The sequence below is a fragment of the Callionymus lyra genome, chromosome 11 (genome assembly GCF_982586985.1).
Source record: "Callionymus lyra chromosome 11, fCalLyr1.hap1.1, whole genome shotgun sequence".
Lineage (NCBI taxonomy): Eukaryota > Metazoa > Chordata > Actinopteri > Syngnathiformes > Callionymidae > Callionymus > Callionymus lyra.
Window position 1 is genome coordinate 9,107,699 of NC_141828.1, and position 23,807 is coordinate 9,131,505.

At 38.3% G+C, this 23,807-nt stretch overlaps 4 protein-coding genes across 4 annotated transcripts; 3 read left to right on the top strand and 1 right to left on the bottom strand.

The window, feature by feature from the left end:
• The first annotated feature begins 1,106 nt into the window (after positions 1 to 1,106).
• On the top strand, positions 1,107 to 4,330 carry LOC148069180 (transmembrane protein 254-like). Its single transcript, XM_087803209.1, has 4 exons — positions 1,107 to 1,964; positions 3,007 to 3,110; positions 3,292 to 3,351; positions 3,773 to 4,330. The coding sequence occupies exons 1-4, from the start codon at positions 1,878 to 1,880 to the stop codon at positions 3,891 to 3,893; spliced, it is 372 nt and encodes a 123-aa protein (XP_087659335.1). The 5' UTR covers positions 1,107 to 1,877; the 3' UTR covers positions 3,894 to 4,330.
• A 906-nt stretch (positions 4,331 to 5,236) lies between these two features.
• Positions 5,237 to 7,087, top strand: LOC148069181 (transmembrane protein 254-like). The gene is made up of 4 exons (XM_087803210.1): positions 5,237 to 5,321; positions 5,962 to 6,062; positions 6,241 to 6,300; positions 6,804 to 7,087. The coding sequence occupies exons 1-4, from the start codon at positions 5,244 to 5,246 to the stop codon at positions 6,922 to 6,924; spliced, it is 360 nt and encodes a 119-aa protein (XP_087659336.1). The 5' UTR covers positions 5,237 to 5,243; the 3' UTR covers positions 6,925 to 7,087.
• A 2,356-nt stretch (positions 7,088 to 9,443) lies between these two features.
• Positions 9,444 to 10,940, top strand: LOC148069182 (transmembrane protein 254-like). The gene is made up of 4 exons (XM_087803211.1): positions 9,444 to 9,521; positions 10,199 to 10,302; positions 10,560 to 10,619; positions 10,820 to 10,940. The coding sequence occupies exons 1-4, from the start codon at positions 9,444 to 9,446 to the stop codon at positions 10,938 to 10,940; spliced, it is 363 nt and encodes a 120-aa protein (XP_087659337.1).
• Positions 10,941 to 12,777: 1,837 nt separating this feature from the next.
• LOC148069183 (uncharacterized) lies at positions 12,778 to 23,694 on the bottom strand. Its single transcript, XM_087802614.1, has 11 exons — positions 23,574 to 23,694; positions 20,126 to 20,456; positions 19,947 to 20,063; positions 17,939 to 18,180; positions 17,704 to 17,869; positions 16,497 to 16,596; positions 16,339 to 16,414; positions 16,147 to 16,272; positions 14,697 to 14,864; positions 14,564 to 14,621; positions 12,778 to 12,904 (listed from the first exon to the last, which is right to left on the bottom strand). The coding sequence occupies exons 1-11, from the start codon at positions 23,687 to 23,689 to the stop codon at positions 12,806 to 12,808; spliced, it is 1,599 nt and encodes a 532-aa protein (XP_087658740.1). The 5' UTR covers positions 23,690 to 23,694; the 3' UTR covers positions 12,778 to 12,805.
• Between the last annotated feature and the right edge of the window lie 113 nt (positions 23,695 to 23,807).

Sequence of the window (23,807 nt, forward strand, 5' to 3'; positions counted from 1 at the left end):
CTGCTGCTGCTCCACAAACTCAGATCTTCTTCCTTATCATCTCCAGGAGCAGAATCAATGCAGCGGCTCCTGGAGTCTCACGGCTCTGCAGCTATCTATCCGCCTCCAGAACACACTGGAGGATTGATTGTTGAATTGTTGCTGCTTCATATTTGTTGAGTTTGGAATGATCTCGGAGAGATAAACAACCGAAGGGAAGAGTCTTATCAGGCGGAACCGAGATGAATGTATGGCTGCGTTTACATACAGGGATCCGTGATTAATCGCAGGTTAAGTGCAGCTCGGCGGAGGCTCCTTCACTGTCGACTGTCATAAGAAAACAAGTCACATGATCAGTTTATCAGCTTGACAGTGACAGGAAGTTACAAGTCCATCAGCGTAAGAATATAAATGTTTCTATGAAACAGAATGGGATCATCAGACTGTTGGATTATGAATTTAAGTTGTCTGGACTTAATATTTTCTTCAGGAAACTACAAGAAAAAACGTGACCAACCTCCTTTAAAAATCTATTTTTATCTTTACTGTTGATCAATAAAACACCTGCATAGATAGTCAAATCTGAAAGTCTTCTGAATGAAGGAGCTGCAATAACAACTTACTCTTCTAATGTTTATTTTTTAAATCCTTGAATGACATTTTGATGCGTCTCCATGGTATACAGTATGTGTTGTCTATACCTTAATGTTATTATGATTATTAATGCTCTTCCATGTGAAGCTGCTCGAGGGTTTGTTACCGTGGTGAAGGTAATATTGATCAAATAGGTAGAAATAAAATTATCATCAGCGTTTTATGTCAGAAAGTTAAGAAAAATATGACCGAAAAAAAATGTCAGAGCGACAGCTCATGTGGATGTTTAGAGAGAAGGTTAGGGAGTTGAAATGGAGAGACAGTATTGGAACAGAAATGTTTAAGATGACAAAAGTAAATCAACAATTTTACAAGGATTTCATAGAAAATTAAATATAAGATGTATCTGAATGTTAGTGATGAAGAACAAAGAAACAATGGCATGACAGGAAAAGTAAAACAATAGATATTAACAAGGATTGAATAAAAAAAAAAATCATTATATATAAGTGTAATTTATTTTTAGCTAAAATGTAGTAAATTGTTTTTATTAAATACACATTTCATTTCAACATGAATCATAGATTTGAATAGCTTTTACATTTTTCTTCCAATGTAAATTGTCACAAAAATTAAAAGCATGTATGTAGTGAGTATTTTAAGAAACAAGTACAAGTACTTTTATAATGTTTATCGTTTTTATATGCTGGACTATAAACCAATGCCCAGTGAGAATGATCCAAATTAAATACATATACAACCTTAACAAAAAAAAATCTAAATAAAATGACTAAAGCAGTTGAGCAAAAACGATTCGGATTTATATATTAATTTTGATTTTTTATTGAAGGTCTAACTCGGATGCACTGTTTTTTTGAATCCACAAGAGGGAAGCAACTTATACACAATCTGCTTCATAGTTGAAAAGACAATATTTATATTGACTATTTCCAACAGTATTTCGCCTTTTGGCCTATTTTTTCATCATAAACCCCTTTTTTAAATGTTACGTTTCGCTTTTTTTATTTGATTAAAAACACGATACAAACTTGTCAAAAACGGATTGTAGTCAAGAAAAGCAAAATCGCTCCAATAAACCATAAGTAAAAGGATTAAATGATTTTTTTTTAGCTAAAAGTAAAAGTGCGTCGATAACAGCTGTGGGCTGGATCAATATTCGGAGACATCCACCACTAGGGGGCAGTGACTCGGTAGAACCAACCAGACCCAGAGAACCATAGAAGAAGACGACGCTGTCAGATCCAGGGAATTCCAACAAAGCAGAAACTCAAACTCAAAAAAAAATGGCCCAAACAGGCAGAAATGACTATTTCAAAAGAACTAGTTTGTTCTGGATCGTCGCCGTCTCGTTGGCTGTCGGACATTTTACTGTAAGTCTATTTAAATGTTTATTAAAGTTAATTTTAAAGAAAAAAACCATCGCGATGAATGGAATAACACGTTAACAGAATTAAGTTGTCATTCATCCGTTATGTTTTCATCATATTAATGGTTACTTATTTAAAAGAAACAAAAAATAGGCGTTATTTTCCATCATAAATGTTTTACGTTGACATGTTGCGTTCACAGTAAACTTGTAAAACTCCAAAGTTTGTTTGTATTGAGACACATTTTTTTGTATTTAAATGTCCTTTCCTGTGTGTCCAAATGTTACGATCGATTCCTCTGTCCGTATCGTGCATCTGGTTATCTTATCGTCTTTTAGCCACTTCTTGTCAATAGTCAGCTCAAAGTCCAGAGAGTAATTGAACGCATCACTTGTCAAGAACCGGATTCGCTTCCAAATCTGACAGTATTTACGTTTGTGCTGTATTTTGCACAAACCTAAAAGCTCAAATTAGCCAAAAAGTAATTATCTGTTTGGCTCCAGTTTACCTCTTTCATTCGGCTTCTAATAATAATAATAATAATAAACAACATTTATATGTAAGCAGGAACATGTTTGTTGGAGCAGTCAGACTCCTTAGACTTGAGGTTTGCCTGGACTTACTATGTCAATCCAAGAGTACTGTTGACAGTTCATTTCGGTGTGTTTATAAATAATATTTACTTAAATACACTTTGTTATAATTTAGCTGTTGGCTGTTTAACTACTTTTTGTGTAATCAAATCCAGACTGTCTGCCCTGGGCAAAGACTGACTATAGAAGGTTTATATTTGTCTTGTGTGAGAAAATACTCAAAACACATGATATCCTTTACAGAGTTGCAAAACTAATTGACTTGCGTTTTACACATTTTCTTCACGACCAGGCTGCTCTTTACACTAAAATGGTGGCACTGTATGTTGGTGGCCTGGAGCACTGAGACTCCAGATGCTTTTTTAGGTTAAAGTGGATATTATATAATAATAATAATAATAATCTCTATTTATATGTGTCACATATGGTTGTGTTGATGACCGTTTTCGCAGGTGCTTGTGTTTTCACCGGAATACTTCCCCTTCGCTTACCTGGGTCCGTATGGCACCTTTTGCAAGTTCCTTCAAGAAAACCACAGCCAGAAATTGTACAACGTGTAAGTGCTTTCTTTTTTTCAAATTTGATGTGACTCAAATTACTCTTATCATTTTATAGTTAAGTATTTTAAGTAATACAAAGATATAATTGTATCTACAAATATCCGTCTTGATACACTGTAGGTTTTAAAAAGACAAATAATGATCAATTTACAATGCAAGTCACTTTCTATCATCCAGGTGGTTGGTGTCGTTTGCCATCCATGTCGCTGAGTCCATCATCTCACTGGTCGTGTGCAGGTTAGTTGTCGAACTCCTTCTTCTGCTCAGCTTGTTGGATGTTTGGAAACCAGAAAAAGAGTCTGTAGTCCTGACCCCACCACCAGATGAGCTTTGAACAAAATACAACCACTGGTTAAAAGGCAGAGGCAAACAAAAAGGTTCAGTTTTAAATTCTCTACAGATCCTCGGGCACGTCCACAGATTTGGATGTTGATAGATGAACAACGCTTCTCCTTGAGTTTTCATTTCAAAAGTGGGACACATTTATGTGCGAAAGGGTTAATATCTTGAGGGTACATCAGATAAATAGCCAGGACTGAGACACTTAAGAGCAGGATGTTCAGCGAACAATCATTTCCCTAATCCTCTTACAGGCTTAGTCTCATTAAATTGATATGAATCTCCTCAGGAACATCTTTTTGACTCTTTTCCTCCGCAGATACAAGGGCATCACGAGTGGATCGGCACGTTTAATGTGGTTCGTCCAGACCTTCCTGTTCGGGATCCTCTCTCTCTCCCTGCTGCTCAAGTACAATCCCAAACGGCCCAAACAAAACTGAGGAACTCCGTGTGGACCTTGTTGGGACTGATTTTAAATATGCAGTCATGGTTAAAAAAAATGATGAGGTCATCTTGTGTTCTTCCATTCCAGTTGAAATGAGTGTCTGGTGCAACTAAAGGTACATTTGTTTGGACAAGTGTAATGACGACAACAATCTCATTAGAGTTTAATTTAAGAGCTGATATCTATAAACGTTCCAATGTTTTCTTCATGATAACTAATCAAGTTCTCACGTTGCTTTTAGACATTACATGTTTTATTTTCTGCCCGTTATATTCACATAATACACACAATACTACCTGCTGGCATCACCATCATTTTTTTGAAGGGTGGCCTAGTCATCGTACATGATTGCTTTTTGTGTATTTGTTTTTTTGCATTCCACTTTGGTTGATGATTTACAGTGATGCAGAAGATTAAATATGTTTCAACTCATATTTTCTTCGTAGTTTTACTTTTTACACAGTAAGCAAGCAACCGTTATTTGTAAAGAGTCTTTCTAGACCAGGGTCACAAAGAACTTGAACAATCAAAAGCAATACACCGCTAAAAATACCTACAAGTTTAAAAACTCCAAAAGGCCAAGACACATAAGGCAAATTAAGAAGTCCCAGAATATTAGGAAAAAGCACGAATAAAAAGGTCTTAAGATGTTTCTTGAAGGAGTCAAAAGCAGGAGAGGAAGATCGTTTCAAAGCTTAGGAGGAACAGCCTGGAAGGATTTCTCTCCTCTGGTCCAGAAGCGTGTTCAGGAACCATCAGTAGATTCTGATCCACAGACCTCAGAGCCCGAGCTGGGGTGTAAGGCTGGATCAGATCACTGATGTAAGGAGGAGTCTGAATAGATCTGAAAGTAAGAACCAGAATTTTAAAATAAATCCTAAAAGAAACTGGCAGCCAATGCAGAGTTTTAAGTATCGGGGAAATGTGAGTTCTTCTACTAGAGCTTGTCAGAATTCTCTCTGCAGAGTTTTGTATTAACTGCAGGTGAGACAGCACCTAGTTTATCTATCCATCTAAAATAAAGATGGATAGATAGATAGATGGATAGATAGAAGGGCCAGATGTGGCCCTTTACCTGTATGAAGTATTCAGGAACAGTGTACTGCAACAGCACCTTATGAAACCCTCTCCCAGGCAGAAACAGAAATGACTAGTAGAGCTCAAGTCCTCAGGTGTTTTTTTTTTAACTGTGACTTTATGAACCAGTTTTGATATTTGAACACATATGCCTGTGGCACAAACAAATGTGACAATCCTGTTACAATGTGTGAATCTCCTACTTTCCTGCTCGCTTATATAAACGCTCAAGGTGACAGGAGCTCATACGTGACCAGAGGACGCAAGAATGTCTCAGTGCAACTTTTTCCGGACAGTAATCTTCTCCAAATGTGTGTCAGCGCTGATCTTTGATGGATTCTTCACAGTAAGTTTTCTAAATGAAAAGTTTAACAAGTTATTCATTATATCATCTTTGTTCATTCAACTTAACTTAATGTATTTAAATACTATATTGGCAATATTCTAAATATATGTAATTCATATTTTTCAGGTTTGAAATTAAAACGTCGCAAGAATTCGAAAAGTTTTGCAAAAATATATATATATATATATATATAAAAAAAAGGCTGTGACTTTTGGAGCTTTTATATATTCATATATTTTCAAATGAATGTCAATATTATAAATCCTGTTTTTGTAGCAAATACAAATATGTAAATTTAAGTAAAAAAACAAATATGGAAAATAAAATGATGACAGCGACACTAATCAGTAATCAGACATATTTAAATGATGGAAAGAAAAAAAATATATATACAGTATATATACAGTATATGTATACACCTTTAACATATTGCCTTTTTATTTGTCCTGTTAAATATTGTAGATTTTTTAAAGTATTTTCTGGCACCTTTTGTAATTTCTCTCTGATCCTAGTTCTTTTTTTTAAAGCTTAGTTTTACTTTTCATAAATATTCAGTGTTTTTCCTCAACGTTTTCTTCTAGTCATTCTCTAGTGTCTTTCATTCGTCGTGTCTTTCAAACTCTCCTCTGTTTCCCTGCAGCTGCTGGCCTTCGCCCCAGACCTGCTTCCTCTCTCTCACCTCGGCTCGTCGGGCTTCTACCAGGACCTGTTGGACGACTACAGTGCAGGGCTGACTAACTTGTAAGTTGGTCTTGTTTACTTTCTATACTTTCATTTTTAGAAACAAATAGTCGAGCTTTTCTGTGACCATTTTGAAAAAAAAAAAGGATTTATTTTAGAGCTGTAATGATGTGTTGACTCTGCAACAACAACAACAAAAAATGATGTGACTCATTTGTTTCTCTCTTTTTATCAACAGTTGGTGGTTCCTGTTTGGCCTTCACCTTGCAGAAGCTTTTATTGTGCTGAGACTGTGCACGTAAGTTCTGCCCCATCTGAAATCTCAGCAAACAAGAGGTTACAAGAGCAAAGTCCAGGGCAGCTGTTATCACGCCCAGCTTTGTTTATACAACAAGTCCAAAATCTGGGCAAAAAGAGGTTACGAGAGTGGAGTCCATTTTGATGTAATAATGGCTTCACTCCCCCAGTCAGCTGTAATTACGCCCAGCTTTGTTTGTACAACGAGTCCAAAATCTGGGCGAACAAAAGTTTACGAGAGCGGAGTCAATTATGACGAGATAATGGCTTCACTCCTCCTCCAGCCAGCTGTAATCACGGCATTTTTTTTAAGCAAAGAGTCGAAAATCTGGGTGAACAAGAGGTTACGAGAGTGGATTCCATGATGACGTAATAATGACTTCACTCCTCCAGCCAGCTGTAATCACGCCTGCTTTGTTTATACAACCAGTTTACGTGAAGGAAGTGTTTTGTTGTGTGAGCAGCTTGATCGTCAACAATGTTATCTGTTGTGTGTTTCCATAGCGACAGAGGCGTCACAGATGGCACCACACGCTTCCTGTGGTTCTTCCAGACCTTATTTTTCGGCTACCTGTCGATGGAGCTGCTCTTCGACTTCCACCCGGACCGTCAAAAGCAAAAATGAGACGAGCAGCAGAATCACAGAAAGAACCATCGGCGTGACATGTGACTTGTTGTTGGTATTATGTTGAAAAATGGTGCAAAAACATGTTTAACAAACTACACGTCAAATTCAGCCCATGGATGTGCGTTGAGTTGCCCAGAGTCGCTATTGTCTCCTAAATGAAGCTTTTGTATTTCTCTCTCCTCCAATAAGATCACTCCTTTATTCAGCGACGACATACTTGACATTCTGGTAAAAACTCACGACAAAACCACACCACAATGTCAGTATGTATTGTTTGATGTTGTACACAACCTTCAAAGAAAATGAAGCATGTGACCCGCTTTATATTAAGTTTAGTTTTAGTTCCGTCGGTGCATTGGCAGTCGACTCCTACATCGAATGCCTTTAGTTGTTGACCTTTTTTTTTTTTTTTTAAAAGAACTGCGGCGTCAGATACCTGTGGCTTTTACGCAGCGTGTTCCTCGGTTTAAAAGTGACAGCTCGACGTCGCAAACCTAAACAAGGAACGTAATCTCGCAAAGAAATTTACGGAATTCCACCTGGGTTACAAAAAGCTGACACTTGAAACGGCGTTTTGTTGGTTTAGAAGCGGATACAATGCTCCTCTGATAACGTAACAAAAATAAACTCGAAATGTTCTGAAAACCAATCCTTTCAATGGTGATTGAGCCGCAGCAGCTATGTTGTGGTTAGCCTAGCATCACTAGCATTGCAGCTAGATTAGCTCATTGTACCCCCTGAAAATAAAATACAAACATAATGCTTTAAACCATTATATGCTAAACTATTTTTTATTTTGAATCCTAAACCCTGCCACTGCTAAACTGTTAGCCAAATGCTAAAGAGAGTTACTGATGTCGTTGTATAGTTATTACTGCATTGATTTGAACCAAAACCTTTCATTTTGAATAAAAAAAACAAACTAACAGATTCTTTTATGATACATTTTAGACAATAAATGTGTTTTGAAAAGAACATGTCAAATGAAAGCCTTGAAATAAACCAGTGACACCTTTGACCAACATAAAGTACATTAGGTTTGTGTGTATTTTCTGCTTCCAGGATATTGTACATTCGATCATACAATCTTAACGGCTGTTGGATTCACCTTTCGACTGCGCTCGCCATGTTTTCGTCACCACTTTACACAATGTCCTAGTTTATGTAGAAAATTGACCCTGAAGTTCACACGCATCAAATCTCCAACAAAGTTTATTACTCGACAAAACTACCTCGCAAATATCTCAGGTATGTAAACTTTTATTTAGAATCACTTTTATATTAAAAATGATACATTTATCTGCCGAATATATTTTAGCCTGAATTTCCAACGATAATTTCATGAATTTGATCAATTACAATTACACCTGTGCTTTATGTTTCCATAACTGTACATTCAAACAACTTATGGTGTGTTTGTTCAACAAATGACAAACATTGTCTTCTCGAATGTTAATTAATTGATTAAAATGAATGAATATTTATCATAAATTTATCAAGCTTTCCAATGATGTCAACCTTTTTTTTCTTTCAAAATTGGGATTAGCAAGTTATGACATTTTGATAACATAAAGGTCACAGCTTAACTATTGAACCCCAATGATTAAGAATCAAGAATGAATAATTCCATAATGACACTCATATAGACGCATGCATTTGTATGATGCAAAGCTTCACCTATCTTGCGTGGGGAAGAAAATAATAGTATTTATTTCAGTGACGCAGTTCACGCATGCTCCAGCAGAGGGAGCTACAAACTTTCAGATCCTTTAAAAATCTTTGCACCATCGTCAGCCACACGTCAACGGCTCAGTGTTCAAATAAAACATGCACATCTGGTTATACGAACAGAAATAGTTTCAGGCCTCAGACCAAAGCTGTGTCTGAAATCGCACACTTGCGTACTTAAACTTAGTATTTTTAGTGCATAAGTGCGTCTCAATTCTTAGTATGCGAAATGTAGTTCGCCATGCACACTAAATTGTTGTACTAAAACGCTCACAAAACTGAGTATGGATTGATGGACACTTTCTACGCTAAACGGCCGCCATCTTGGAATCTGTAAAAAGAAGTTATATATATATATATATATATATATATACACAGTATATATATATACTGTATATATATATACGGTATATACAACAGGTGCATTTTCAGTTAGTGACGTTGACACGTCTTCGGTGCTGATACCGTCGTAACTGCACCATCCCGGCCCTTTGAGGACCGGTTTGGAGACCCCTGGGCTTAGGCGAAAAAGGAGGAATGTTGTAAAAATAATAAAGCACCTCAGCTCTCCTCCCTCTTACCTGCTCATTTACCAACTCTTGTCGACGGGAGCTCAGGCTGAAGCAGCCGAGGCGACCATGACAGAGGACCGGTTTGGAGACCCCTAGGCTTAGGCGAAAAAGGAGGAATGTTGTAAAATAATAAAGCACCTCAGCTCTCCTCCCTCTTACCTGCTCATTTAACAACTCTTGTCGACGGGAGCTCAGTCTGAAGCAGCCGAGGCGACCATGACACATTCCGACTTTTTTCAACTGGCAGGTTTCTTCACTTGGCTGGCAGGAATCCCCTTCGATGGATTCTTTACCGTAAGTCTTGTCAAATATTCCATGACTCTTTCATTCAAGAACTACATTTATCTGCCTTTTCTCTGATTTATTTTCATCCAAGATAAAGCTCAAGAATGTACCTCAGAAACCTGCTACTGTGTTTTTCCACTTAACCCTAATAATCCTTTTAATTTTTATGATTTTATGTTTCAAAATATGATGCTTTTTCTGTTCAGGGATTGTTTGTTTTTATCTAAAAAAAATATATTTGTTCTGTTTTCCAATTCCCATTTGGTATCATACGTCACATATACAATTTTTTTTTCAATTAAAATGTTCCCAGTACTGATCCTTGTGGAACTCCACATTTAATTTTCCTTTGATTTGGTTTCATATCATTTACATGTACACACAAGTGTTGTCTCCTACATAGGTACGTTCTCGCATGCCCACATATTCTCTAGCTTGTGAGTTTAGATATTTATTTTTTAAACAAAACCAAGTTTTTATTAGATGATAACTTACACTTACATCTGCCTCTGAATGTAACATTTGAATATTAAAGTTTTTTTCCATTAAGGCAATATTTATTTTATCATCATGTCTTTGTTGTCATGCTTAAAAAGTATTTATTTGGTTCATCTTTATAATTATTTCATTCAAATACCACAAATTTGAGGTTCATTTGTGTTTTTCATTTTCTTTCTTGGATGCAGTTGCTGGCCTTTAACCCAGATCTGCTTCCCCTCTCGTACCTCGGGCCCTTCGGCGGATTCTGCCAGGGCCTGATCGACAGCAACAGTGCAGGACCGGCTCACTTGTAAGTAGTTTTTTTTTCCTGAAATGTATGTCTGAACCGAAGCTCCTAAAACTGGTTTGAGGTTCCGATTTTTACTTATGTACATATTTCAGAGATTCTTTAGTAATTGCAGGTTTTGCGCTCAGACTGGTTTTGACTCGTTCACACAAGCTTTTCTGTCTGCATTCTGAAAGACTTCATGACACTTTATTGCTCTCAATGATGTTGTTGTATTTGTGTAGTGGTGACGTCTGATCGAATCTCCTTTCCTTCAACAGCTGGTGGTTCCTCTTAGGGGTTCACATCACAGAAGCTCTACTATCGCTGCGAGTGTGCACGTGAGGATCCTTCCACACTTACCGTCATCATCATTTTTACTTCAAAACATTTGCAAAGAATGTATTTTTAAATTTCCATGTTGTCCTTTTGAAGAAATAAGCGCAATTTTGAGTATTTACCATCATCTTTAAACTTTTGAAAAGTACACATTTTCCAGAATTATTGGGTCAATTATTCTCTTTTCTTCTTGTTTCTGCAGTGAAAAAGGCGTCACGACCAGCAGGGCGCGCTTCCTGTGGTTCTTCCAGACTTTCCTTTTCGGCTACTTCTCTCTCGGCCTCCTCTTTAATTTCTACCCGGATGGCAAAAAGCAGAAATAAAACAAACACCACAAGCATGAAGACTCAGCTATACATGAAGCTTTCCTGCAGGAAAAATGTGTTCTTTCATTAAAGACAACAAATCTCACTGCTTACTTTTTCCTGTCGGTTCTTGTCATTATTTTTTACTGATAACTATTACTTTATGCCACATGATGTAAAATATAGGCTCTTATTAAATGCATGGTTTAGTGTTGGACTGTAAGTAAGTAATATTTGTAGAGCGCTTTTCGAGACCAGGGTCACGAAACGCTTAAACAATCACAACAGTCATGATAGAAGGAGGAGCCTGACCATGAATAGATATGAAAGTAAGAACCAGAATTTTAAAGTTGATCCTGAAAGAAACTGGCAGCCAGTGAAGAGATTCAAGGATCGGAGAAATGTGAGTTCTTCTACTAGAGCAGGTCAGAATTCTCGCTGCAGAGTTTTGTATCAACTGCAGGCGAGACAGATCCTTCTTGTTTAGACATGAAAACAAACAATAGTCCAGATGAGAAGACACAAACACATGGATTATAAGCTCCAGATCCTACTGTGGAAACTTTATAGTGGTTTTCAGCAACAACAAGCTGCAGTTTTACCCATTTAATCTGCAGGTTTTTTTCAATTCGATGAAGACGTGCATCTGTCCAGAGGTCAAAGTTCCTCATTGATGAACATGTGATTTAAAGCTATTTAGTAGGTATGTCAAGAAAATTCTTCTTTCTTTAATATTTGCATGTTGATTGTAAATGAAAAAAAAAGATGTATTATTAAATTGTAAACCAAATAAATCAATATAGTGCCGTCCAATATAAATACAGAACCATGAGAAAAAGAAACATATCCAAATCAGTATTTTCTAACACCTGTATTATTGAATTCAGTCATTCACACACAGAGAAACTGTGTGAACAACGTTACCACTGATGTATTGTTTATACCGACAAACTTTTAACTGCTCTCAGCTAGTCAAGTTACAAACATTCACTTCCTGCTGCTCATGTTTTTGAAGCTGGTCTTCAGATGCCTTCATCATTTAAGAAAATAATATATTAAAATAGGCTTTAAATAGACACGTTTCCGATTGAATACTTATATTTAATTGAATTTGTATGATTGTTTAAGTTTTTATGTAATTGGTGGTTTAATTGTTGTCACTACAGCATAGTTACCATTGTTACAAGCATCTTTATTTAAAGTTAGAAAAAAATGATTCTGGAATTTATACATAAGAACACGATGCATAAATGAATCTCAAACGTTCCCTGGACTTTATCTGTTAAAAACCTGAATATTCTGGCCGATAACATCTGCGTGTTTCGGAGGGAAAATATATAATTTTTAGACCTGTTAAAAATGGTTGAAAAAGTGGCCAAAAAAACGCTGTTTCTTGGTTACAGTGAATTTGTTCTTCCTCAGGGCTGAAAAATCCCCTCGCCACCCAGCAGGGGGCAGTGTCGCCTCACCCGTCAATGAAAGGTTCCCATTCAAACTGTATTTGGATCATTTTATTGAGGGAATAGTTTTGCTCACTCTAGCAGCTTGACCCGTACAAACAGAGCAGATATATAAACATGCATCATCTCGTGGTGTGGATGAATAAATATAGACTTTCTTCCTGATGCTAATTCAGAGTTGAACACACTCTAAAGAAGATCTTCTCACGGCTGTGATCTCAGCAGCTAAAGAGCAGTCGGGGCCCTCATGCTTTAATTCCACGTCTCTGTAATGACACTATAACAGCAGCGGAGTTAACACACACCTCACACCTGCTCTATAAGCTGGCGAGGGTGTGTGTGTAGCAACAGTCAGAGTTGTGTATTTACAAGCTTTTTTTTTTTTTCTTCTTCTTGTGTTGAAATGAACATGTGTTTCAATGATCACCGGTCCAGCCAGCGCAGAGATGGATAACGCTCACTCAGCATCTTCCGCAGATGTGCACTTTGTGTCTTGTCCCTGGTCTCCACCACACACTCCACCTGTCGACACACACACACACACACACACACACACACACACACACACACACACACACACACACACACACACACACACACACACACACACACACACACACACACACACACACACACACACACACAGTTAATGAGCTAAACCCTTTCACCTTCCTGACTGAATAAATGTCGGTGTTGTGACGGCACAGAAGTCGAGGCTTTGTCCTCATTAGACTCGTCTACACGTTCAGTTGATCCTCATTTCCAGCAGATGCTTCGCGGTTATGTCGCATCAGTGCCAGATCCCAGCGGCTGCTGCCACTTTATGGTTCCATTATTTTTTAATACTTTCAGGATTAGGAGAAACTTTTTAACGTATGTTTTGGAAAACAATTTTTTTTCCTACAAAGGAAGGATTTATTTGATCAAAAAGACAAAATTTGTTCATTAAACAGATTTTATCGATATGATGACAATTTATATTAGTGATGGTCTGATGAAGCTTCATGAAGCAGTGTCATTATTTTCAGAGTCCACTAGATGGCGTCTCTGCACTATTTTCCTTTGTTTTGAACAACTGTTCTAATGAAACATTATTTTTAAACGGATGGCGCCACCTACTGACCTCTAAACAACATGACACTGTTTCATGAAGCTTCATCGGAACATCACAATTGTAGTGTATGATAGTTGTGTATCATCACACAGTGGCCCCAAAACTTTTTACAGATAACACGGGTGCCTAAACGTTAAAAGGTAGTTTGGTAAGGTAAGTTGATGGTTTCTATCTTTGTCTTGTATTCATGTTACAAATCAACACAGCTTTCTTATTTTGAAAATATTTTACCATGGTATCCACTACTGATGGTGTGACGAAGCTTCATGAAGCATTGTCATTATTTTCAGAGTCCACTAGATGGCGTCTCTGCACTATTTTCCTTCGTTTTGAACAACTGTTCTAATGAATCATCACATCATTTTTAAACTGATGGCGCCACCTACTGACCTCTAAACAACATGACACTGTTTCATGGAGCTTCATCGGAACATCACAATTGTAGTGTATGATAGTTGTGTATCATCACACAGTGGCCCCAAAACTTTTTACAGATAACACGGGTGCCTAAACGTTAAAAGGTAGTTTGGTAAGGTAAGTTGATGGTTTCTATCTTTGTCTTGTATTCATGTTACAAATCAACACAGCTTTCTTATTTTGAAAATATTTTACCATGGTATCCACTACTGATGGTGTGACGAAGCTTCATGAAGCATTGTCATTATTTTCAGAGTCCACTAGATGGCGTCTCTGCACTATTTTCCTTCGTTTTGAACAACTGTTCTAATGAATCATCACATCATTTTTAAACTGATGGCGCCACCTACTGACCTCTAAACAACATGACACTGTTTCATGAAGCTTCATCAACACATCACTAGTATCCATGTTGTCTTAAAGGCCTTAGTGTCTAAAACTTGATAATCTGATTTTAAGGGTGAACTATGTCTTAAAAATATGTCTTAGATATAAATACAAAAAGTTCTAGACATGAATTAACGCCACTTGTATTCAAAACAAAAGTATATTGTATAACACAAACTGTTTCCGTTGCTGTGATTTTATCTGATGTTTTTACGGCGTTGAGACTGTGAAAAAAGGAAATGTTCCCGATTCACATCACTCACCCTGGCCTTGAAAATGTCAGCCCTGTCACTGTGTCTCCGGTGGCAGACGTCTAAGAGCCTGAGGACGAGGAGAGGCGGTTTTAGGAGAAAAGTTCAAACTGCGACGAGGGGACGGCGGCGGCCGTGCACTCGCCTGATGTCTTCTCTGGACAAGACGTCCAGCAGCTTGGCCATGTCTCCGGGCCATTCCCCGAGCTGCACCGAGAACTTGCTGACCCGGTCGTCCAGTACCAAGGCGCGGTCCACGCACTGTCGCACCAGCTCCAGGTCCATGTTGGCGCTGCTCACCACCACCGCCACTCTACAGCACATAAAGAAGTCACCTTCCCATATTCAAGACAGTGTTAAATCTAGAAAATGTATTTGTCGTAGGCGTGCGACGGCTATGGATGGTACCAAGACTAGTACCAGCTCATCATGATAGTGATGTGTTGATGAAGCTTCATGAAACAGTGTCATGTTGTTTAGAGGTCAGTAGGTGGCGCCATCAGTTTAAAAATGATGTTTCATTAGAACAGTTGTTCAAAACAAAGGAAAATAGTGCAGAGACGCCATCTAGTGGACTCTGAAAATAATGACACTGCTTCATGAAGCTTCATCAAGACCATCACTAGTTACCTGATCAAAAAGCAAAGCAGATGCTTGTGCCTTGTTTTAGTTTTGCCGTCTTTTTTCCTGACAAAATAATTTTGGGTAAATACAAGCATTAAACGTGTTTTAATAAATGTCGTCAAGCAACTCGGCATCGCGACAGTACGCCATCTCAAATGATCTCCAAAATATACCTTCAGAAATACTTATTCAGTGACTGTTCAAATTGACCAAATTAAGCTTTGAAACCATTGTTTTTATAGAGCAAAACCAAAAGAACGATCTTCTGGCATTTTTTAACTTACATCCAGGAATGACTGATAATGAACTATCCTTTGGTTTTATCCGATACTATAACAAAAAGGCTAAATTTAAAGGGTTGGAATGGAATGGAAATTGAATAAATAAATACAGATTATATTATTATATTATGTTTGTTGTTATTGCTCGTATAAGTTAACATTCCAACAAACTATTTCTGTATTTTCGGGTTTTGTTGTGTGTTTGCATCAGATGCATCTCTTTATTATTTCAAATCTCAGAAAACTATGAAAAACTGAAACGATTCCCAAAAATGAGGCACTGAAGTCTGAGTAACCTTTAGGTCATATATATTTTTGTCATAACCGCTGTAGCTACGAGTACTAACCATCCCTATGTAGGATAATAATCCCAACGCAGGAAATGATTCTATAGTTTCTGATCGTTTACCACAAAAATGGCCTCATTACAGCTGCATTGAAAGGCTGAGGTCTCCAGCTTCTCTGGTTTGTAACTCAGGAAGTTTGGTGCAAAGATGTCATTGGTTTCTGTTTTCATCCGATGCAGTTGATCTCAGACGCTGGGTTAGTTCTAATTCTTGCTCACACATCTTCATTGGCCTGTTTCTATTAAGTACTCTAAGTGCAGCTTTCCCTTTTCTACTGTTTGTTCCACTATTGGTCAGTTTCTCATATCATAGACATGGTAAATGCAATAAAACGTCAACCCACCTCTTCCCCTTCAGTTCTGGTAGCTGACCCGCCAGGATGGCTGCCAGGCCCAGAGCTCCTTCGGTGTCCACCGTCGAGCGCTCGAACTCCTGAAACCGAAGCATCGCCACCAGAGAGTCCTCCTCGCTGCGCAGACAACAGGTTTTCAGTTCTTACTGTTTCTAGTGTTTTCCCGGAGCATGTCAGCAGTACCTGACGGAGATGACTTTATCCACCAGAGTCTTTGCCAGATGGAAGGTGTTGTCGCCGAGAGAACGCTCCACCAGATCTGAGACGGGAACACGGTCGCGTTACTGATAAACATAATGTATTTATAATATATATATATAATGTCTTGACAAAAAAGATACCTCCATATAGTTTGATATTCTGGTTGCCGTGAACATCTTTGACGGGACCATCTGTTTTCAGAGACTGTAGCAGCAGAGGGAAGCCTTCTGGTTCAATTCCCTGTTAAAGGAAACTTCATGTTAGAGATGTGAGAATTATTGCTGTTGGAAAAACTGTTAGAGAAACTATAACTTGTACATAAAATCATCTCCTGAATATTGTAATATCAGTTTAGTGAAGGATCATTTTTATATACTGTATATATATATATAGAAAATGATCCTTCACTAAACTGATATTACAATGTTACAATTACTTGTAAAAATTCATTAGAAAAGTTCAAAACAAATGAAAATAGTGCAGAGACGCCATCTGGTGGACTCTGAAAATAATGACACTGTTTTATGAAGCTTCATCAGACCATTGCTGGTAACCAGATCAAAAAGGCGAAACAGATACTTGTGCCTTGTATGTATATATATAAATATATATATATACACATATGTCAAGTTGTATTTTATTCTGTAATTATGGATTTGGTTTAATAGATCATGACAGGCAGTAGATCAGAGACAGAGCTTGCATTCATTTCCATAATGGAAAAGCACCAAGAGGACTTTCTTTTTTAGGTTTCCAAAAAAACTCAATAAAGTAGTTTTTTTTGGTATTTGAATAAATACACATGCAGACTGTGGCAGTGGTTTAGAGCTACATTGAATTGCTTGTTCTGCAGAAGTGTTCTTCCCCAGATTAATCTTAGAAATATAAAGTATCTGCAAGTTTGGAACAGCTAGTCGAAGGCCAATTTTGAACACTATCGTCGTGCTTTGGTGAAAAGTGGTTTCGGGTCAAAATTAAGTGTTTTTTCAAGCTCTTGTGGGCCACTCCAAATGGCTTCGTGGTCGGTTTGACATATTTGTTTAAAAAAGGTTTGCTGAAACACCGACACAGTTAATCCAAAAAACACGTGGTTGGGGAAAAACAGTTTTCGCCGTCTTCCTCCTTCCGAAAACAAAGCTGGCCGTGGGCAGATTAGAGGACGAGGGACTCTGGCAACATCTCGCTATGACAATCCAAACAGAATAAAAAGAAGTTTGGATGAAAACCAGGGGGACGTGGGAGGAGGATAGCAAGCAGGATTTAAAGGATTCGCAACCTACAGCAAGAATGAAGCATCTATACGTTCGCTGGATGCTGCCCACACTTGTGGACCAGAGCTTCACTTACTATGACAAGGATTTTGGAGTTGAGGTGTTTGATCGCTGCTGCCGTACCGGCCAGTAGGCCGTACTGTCCGGCCGCCGGAACCACCACCGCGTCCAGTTTAGGGACTTGTTCATAAATTTCCATCCCCACCGTTCCCAGTCCGGCCAGGTACGATGGACTTTCATCCCTGGATTTCAAAAATAAAGAGTCAAGAAGAGAAGTTTTTTTAAAGGACCCTCTGTGTTGAGGAACCGACTCTTCCAGGTAGAGGTATCCGTTCTCCTCGGCTAGGTGGCGAGCGTGGTTCTGCGAGTCGCGACCGGCGCTCCCGTACGAGATGACCATGGCACCGTAGTCCCTGTAGATCCTCAGGCGAGACGAGGGGCAGCAGGACGGCATGATCACGAAGACGGGGATCTTCAGCTCGACGGCGTGGTGGGACACGGCCAGGGAGAAGTTGCAGTCGGTGGCCACGATCACACCTTTCCTTTGCTGCTCCTGGAACAAGATCCAACTGCTTTTTAGCTCATCAGACTTGGAGAAGTTCTTCTAAGAACACGATTTACATTCTGAGGAAGCTACTTTTATTTTTGCTAGATAGTTTTCTTGAGCTGCAAACTACTGAGCGACTACTGCTGATGCATCACATGATGGTGTTTGGTTGAGTAATAGTGAAGTGGAATTGGTCCCTTAGACCTGAAACTAAGATACAATTTGTTGTATTGTGTGAATGCTGAAGGCATCTCCTCCTAGATGATTTGAACCAGGCAAACTTTTATCATTATGTTTCTAGCTTTCTTTTATCTCTTCAACTCTTTCTTCTATTCCCCTTTTTCTAGCCTTTTCCCCCCCATTTACTTGAATGGAAAAAATGTTCAACTCATGCTTCAACTCTTTTTACTTTGACCTTCAGGTACATTCATCTACTCACACCTAGAAACTTCATTCAACTTTAAAAACACTTTTGTGTACTTACTACTATTAATATTACTTCTGTTTTTTACTAAATATACTTCTACTATAACTTCTATTACTAATTCTACTACTTCTTCCAATGCCCCACCTTGTACTTCTACTACTACTTTTTCTACTTCTGCTACTAATTCTAATACTAATTTTTCTACTTCTACTTCTACTACTTCTTCTAATCCCACTACTACCTTTACTACTTTCTATTCTCTCTATTTTATACTTCTTCTACTAATTATTCTACAACTACTCCTACTACTTATTCTACTTCTAATACTTCTTCTACTCCCACTACTACTTTTACTACTTATTATTCTTCTACTACTAATTCTTCAGCAACTACTCCTACTACTTACTCTACTTCTATTACTTTTACTTCTATTTCTACTTCTACTATTAATTCTTCTACAACTACTCCCACTACTTATTCTACTTCTGCTTCTACTACTTCTTCTACTCCCACTACTACTTTTAACACTTCTTCTTCTTCTACTACTAATTCAGCTACTGCTTATTCTACTACTTTTACTAGTACTCCTTCTACTTCTACTATAAATTATTATTTTTTTTGTTCTTCTACTTCCTTTTCATCTTCTTAACCCTTTTCACTTCATTTCAACTTTTTCACATTCTTTCTGTCTTTCTTCTTTATGCCATCATTTCAACTGCTTCCACACATATTCCACCTTGAATACTGATTCAATACTTTCTAGCATTTCAGTTTTAAAGATTCGTCATTCACGCTGCGTTTTCTACTGGAAATGCAAATGTTCTAGTTTCATTTATTATTCATGGCAGTCATAAATGTTTTCTAATGCAAGGTCCAATCAATACTGCAACTGAATCTCTGTCCTTGGACCTGCAACAAGTAGCAAACCTTCTGCTGTAATGATAAAACTTCTTTTTATTATTGACTAGTCCTGAAGAAACAGGAAAGGTTCAAGGTTCAAGGTTCAGCCTGCAGTGCTCATGGTGATTCTAGAACCATCTCTAAAAGTAGGAGAACAAAAAGCCTCGGAAGGAGCTTGTCCACATTACAAAGCACCTCTTGCCAACATTGTCATCCCTAGTGGGAATAATCCCCGGGACTTTGTCCTAAAGCGGATCCATGCTTCTTTAATGGCTTTGCCAAAGAGGATAAAGAAGTGGGAAGTTTTTCCACCTGAGAATTGAATCCCTCGTCAGTCAAGCCGTCACATTGGCTGGACAACAAACATACATTATAATCACTTCCCTCCAGGGCAGTCAGGACCGCTTCTCAAGTCACCTGACCTGGCGTAATGGCTTTTCTTTACCTGTGTGAGGGACGTGAGCAGGTACAAAGCTCCTCGCTCCTTCACAGACCCGGTATAGTGCAGGTGCTCCTTTTTCAAGTAGATCTCCATTCCGTACTGTTTGGAAAGCCTGGAGTACTGAAGAAGACAGAGACGGTTCCTAAAACTCTCGTGTTGTTAATAAAATATATTCGATCTACCGTGCATGGCGTCTTCTGAATCCCCGCCTGGATCCTGAAGGCGGCGGCGCTGATGTCTTCAAAGCGCAGATACTGGATGGGCGGTCTCGGGACGACCCGGAACTCACTGAGCCGCCTGGTCTTTGGCGGGCAACCTTGGACCTTGATCTCTTTCCGTTGAGAGACGACGGTCCCGTGGGTCTTCACGTCTCCGTTCAACAGTTCCTCCTCACCGAAGTCCTTCAGCCTCTCCGGCTCGATGAGCGTCGGTCTCCGTCCGGCGGTGCCGTTTTGGAAAGGCCCGACTTTGTGGAAGGCGTCTTGTAGTTCAGGGCCGAGGCGCAGCTCGTCCCTGTTGAGCAGATGTTGGCATTTAGTTCTGAACCCATCACACTATTTTAGTAAATAACAATTAAATACAATGAAAAAACACATTGAAACATCATCAACTGATCACAACCAGTTACAGTACTGTGAACTGTAGTATATCTGTAGGAACGTTGTTGTATATAATCAACTAATCACTACTAAATGTATATATTAGTAATGGTCTGATGAAGCTTCATGAAACAGTGTCATTATTTTCAGAGTCCACTAGATGGCGTCTCTGCACTATTTCCCTTTGTTTTGAACAACTGTTCTAATGAAACATCATTTTATAGAACATAGTTGAACTGATGGCGCCACCTACTGACCTCTAAACAATATGACACTGTTTCATGAAGCTTCATCAACACATCACTAGTAAATAGACCAACTTATTTCTCATGAACCACGTCATAAGACCCTGTCTGTTTCCCTTGCTCTGTTCTTTTATTAAATTGTTATTTTTCTCTTCTCAAAGATAGAAAAGATTTTGAATTTGATGCATGAAGTTTCATCCAGAAATATTAAGGTAAAAACTGAGGTAGTTTGATGCATGAGTACAGAGCATCAAGTGATCTAAGTTAAACTGATAAGTTTACATTTGGGAGTTTTTTAACAGGTTCGGTTCATTGGATTAAACATTTTTGTCAACGCTGCTTCTATTAATAATAAAACATTACTTCAGAAAACCAGCGCTAAAACGTAAAGAATGAAATTTCATCCATAGATATAAAGGTAAAAACTAAATTGGATTACGGTAGCTACGTTTTTGTTAAGTAGCCGATGCTAACTAGATTTTAACTTAACAGATTTACATAGACCTTTATCTTAATTAACTCAAACTAATGGGTTTACATTAGAAGAATCAGCACTGTTTCCACATCAGATTTGGTTCATTGGATTAAAGTAAACAATGGCACAAACCAGTGCTAGTTAGCATCGGCTAATAACGCAGGAGTTGCTGAAATTAAACAGATTTTACCTCCTTACTGTGATTGTATAACATTGTTTTTCTTTCTCATAAATAAAAATGATTTAAAATGTAATTTATTAAGTTTCATCCAGAAATGGGAAGATAAAAACAATCTAGCTTGCGCTAGCAGCTTGTTCGTTAAGTAGCTGATGCTAACTAGCTGCACTTGCTGGAGTGGGGATTTGTGTTCGTATATATAGAACTGTTTATACAACATAAACTGATGAGTCTACATTTGGAGAATCAGCACATTTTCCAGATCAGATTTGGTTCATTGGATTAAACCGTTTTCGTCATCCATGCTACTCTAACCTGGTTGCAGCAACCCAGTGCTAGCTAGAAGATAAAAACAATCTAGCTTGAGCTCGCGGCTTGTTCTTTAAGTAGCTGATGCCAACTAGCTAAATTCACTGGAGTTTGGATTTTTGTTAGCGCATAGAGCTTCAGACCAATGAACTTAAACAGATAAATCTAATTTTGGAGATACAGCACATTTCCAAGATCAGGTTTGTTAGACTAAACTTTTTTTTTTTCATCCCCGCTGTTTCAAAAAATCAAAACCTTGCTTCAGGAAACCAGCGCTAGTTAGCATCAGCTAATAAACAAACACGGAATGAAACTTATTTCACCACTTTACCGTGGTTGTATCAACATTTTTCTTTCTCTTTAAAATGATTTCAAACCTTATTTGTTAAATTTAATCCAGAAATATGAGGATAAAAAATTATACCTATCAAGCTTCAAAACCTGCAACCAAAACCCGAAGTGAAAGTAAACAAAATGAAACAAAGGTCTTTACATGTTCACACCTACATGACTGTGCACAGCATGAATACTGAGCTCTTAAAGTACCATTTCTCTTAAAATGTGGATCTGCGATGACCTTGACAGCATCAAACACTGACTCCAGAGAAAGATAAATGGATTCACCTTCCATGTCTGTGCAGCTTTCACTCAAGGTGACAGATAATGTCCTCCAAACCCACCTTTGATTCATGGGCTTTGTTTTTTTTATGAGGACATTTAGAGAAGGGATTTCAGGGCTAAAAGTGGACGGAGAGATGAATAGTATAGCCGTGTGAAAATAAGACTAAATGTAAACGTTCTGTTGTCGTGGAAACACGCTCTGCATAACAAGATGATGGGAAGAGATTTACACTTAATCTCCAGGCGACTTTTGAATACATGTTTATGAAGATCCAAAGCAAAATTATCGAGTGAATATTTGCCATTTGAGTGAAAAAGAATTCCACTAATGAAACACAAGGGGGCGCCGTCTCCTCTTGTGTGTGTTCATTTCCTCTTCGACGTCTCTAATGGTTATTTTCCGAATGGTCAGTCATCAACAATTACACACCCCTGATCCAATACTACCTCATCCTTCACGCTTGATTCAACACGCTCCAAGAGAAGATGGAGTCACGACACTCTTTGTGTCGCACTCGTCACATTAAACAAATGAAAGAAAGAAAAATGCTCCTTCTTTCATATGCAAAAAAAAACTAGGGGAATAAAAATAGATGAGAATAAATGCATGTAAACAGCCCTGTGAGGTATAATATTCTTGTTAAAGTATGTGTTATTTTACATCTTTTTTTCTTTGACTTTCAACGTGTCTCAAGGCTCGTCCTCGCCGTTAATCAAACTTTGACCTTTAGCGCCGCTTTTGATCTGAAGACTCATCATCCAGTGCCAAAGGAAACAGGAATTCAGGTAACACGGGTCTTAATCTTAAATTAGTGAGAATTTTTCGATGTCCTGAAGCAGGAGTCGCAAAATTTATTGATACCTTGAAGGACACTGAGTGACCCAGAGTGGTCACTGTTTGTTTAATAACTTTGGATGGAAAGATTTCACCAGAAACAAAAAAACACAGAAAAAAGGGCAAGTTTTAGCTGTTTTTTACGTGAACTAGATGTCAGCGATATGCTAGCTTTTAAGCTAACTCACCCAAAATTATTTTTTTTGCTTTAAAATTGTGTTAAAATGGTAAAATTACATATAATTCCCATTTAAAAACTGTACGTTGTGAGTGAAAGTTGGTGCGACTCAAATCCAGTTTCTGAGTTTGTCATTTTGGCCAAAGTTTGACTCTGAGGGTGCTCTCAGCTACAGGGTGTGATTCCTCACCTCTGCCAGAAGGGGTCATTCTCCACGCTGCCTTTTATCGCAGGTTTCGGTGAAAACAGTCGCTCGAGTCGCTCGTTCAGGTAGGAGGAGTAGAAGAGTTGAGCAGCAAAGTTCATGATGGACCAAAAAAAAAACGCGATGAAAGCAAAGATTCCCGGCTGTTTTCGGAGGGACGCCCACTGGTGCCGCTCCCACGGTGTAATGTCCGACTGCACCACTTCCTCCCCTGCAGAG

Coding starts and splice junctions, on each gene's coding strand:
- LOC148069180 (XM_087803209.1), top strand. CDS start 1,878: ATGGCCCAAACAGGCAGAAATGACTATTTCAAAAGAACTAGTTTGTTC. Junction 1,965..3,006: donor TGGCTGTCGGACATTTTACT/GTAAGTCTATTT, acceptor CCGTTTTCGCAG/GTGCTTGTGTTTTCACCGGA. Junction 3,111..3,291: donor AGCCAGAAATTGTACAACGT/GTAAGTGCTTTC, acceptor TCTATCATCCAG/GTGGTTGGTGTCGTTTGCCA.
- LOC148069181 (XM_087803210.1), top strand. CDS start 5,244: ATGTCTCAGTGCAACTTTTTCCGGACAGTAATCTTCTCCAAATGTGTG. Junction 5,322..5,961: donor TCTTTGATGGATTCTTCACA/GTAAGTTTTCTA, acceptor GTTTCCCTGCAG/CTGCTGGCCTTCGCCCCAGA. Junction 6,063..6,240: donor AGTGCAGGGCTGACTAACTT/GTAAGTTGGTCT, acceptor TTTTATCAACAG/TTGGTGGTTCCTGTTTGGCC.
- LOC148069182 (XM_087803211.1), top strand. CDS start 9,444: ATGACACATTCCGACTTTTTTCAACTGGCAGGTTTCTTCACTTGGCTG. Junction 9,522..10,198: donor CCTTCGATGGATTCTTTACC/GTAAGTCTTGTC, acceptor TCTTGGATGCAG/TTGCTGGCCTTTAACCCAGA. Junction 10,303..10,559: donor AGTGCAGGACCGGCTCACTT/GTAAGTAGTTTT, acceptor TTCCTTCAACAG/CTGGTGGTTCCTCTTAGGGG.
- LOC148069183 (XM_087802614.1), bottom strand. CDS start 23,689: ATGAACTTTGCTGCTCAACTCTTCTACTCCTCCTACCTGAACGAGCGA. Junction 17,870..17,938: donor GGATACCTCTACCTGGAAGA/GTCGGTTCCTCA, acceptor TTTGAAATCCAG/GGATGAAAGTCCATCGTACC. Junction 14,865..16,146: donor CCAGAACTGAAGGGGAAGAG/GTGGGTTGACGT, acceptor TATGTGCTGTAG/AGTGGCGGTGGTGGTGAGCA.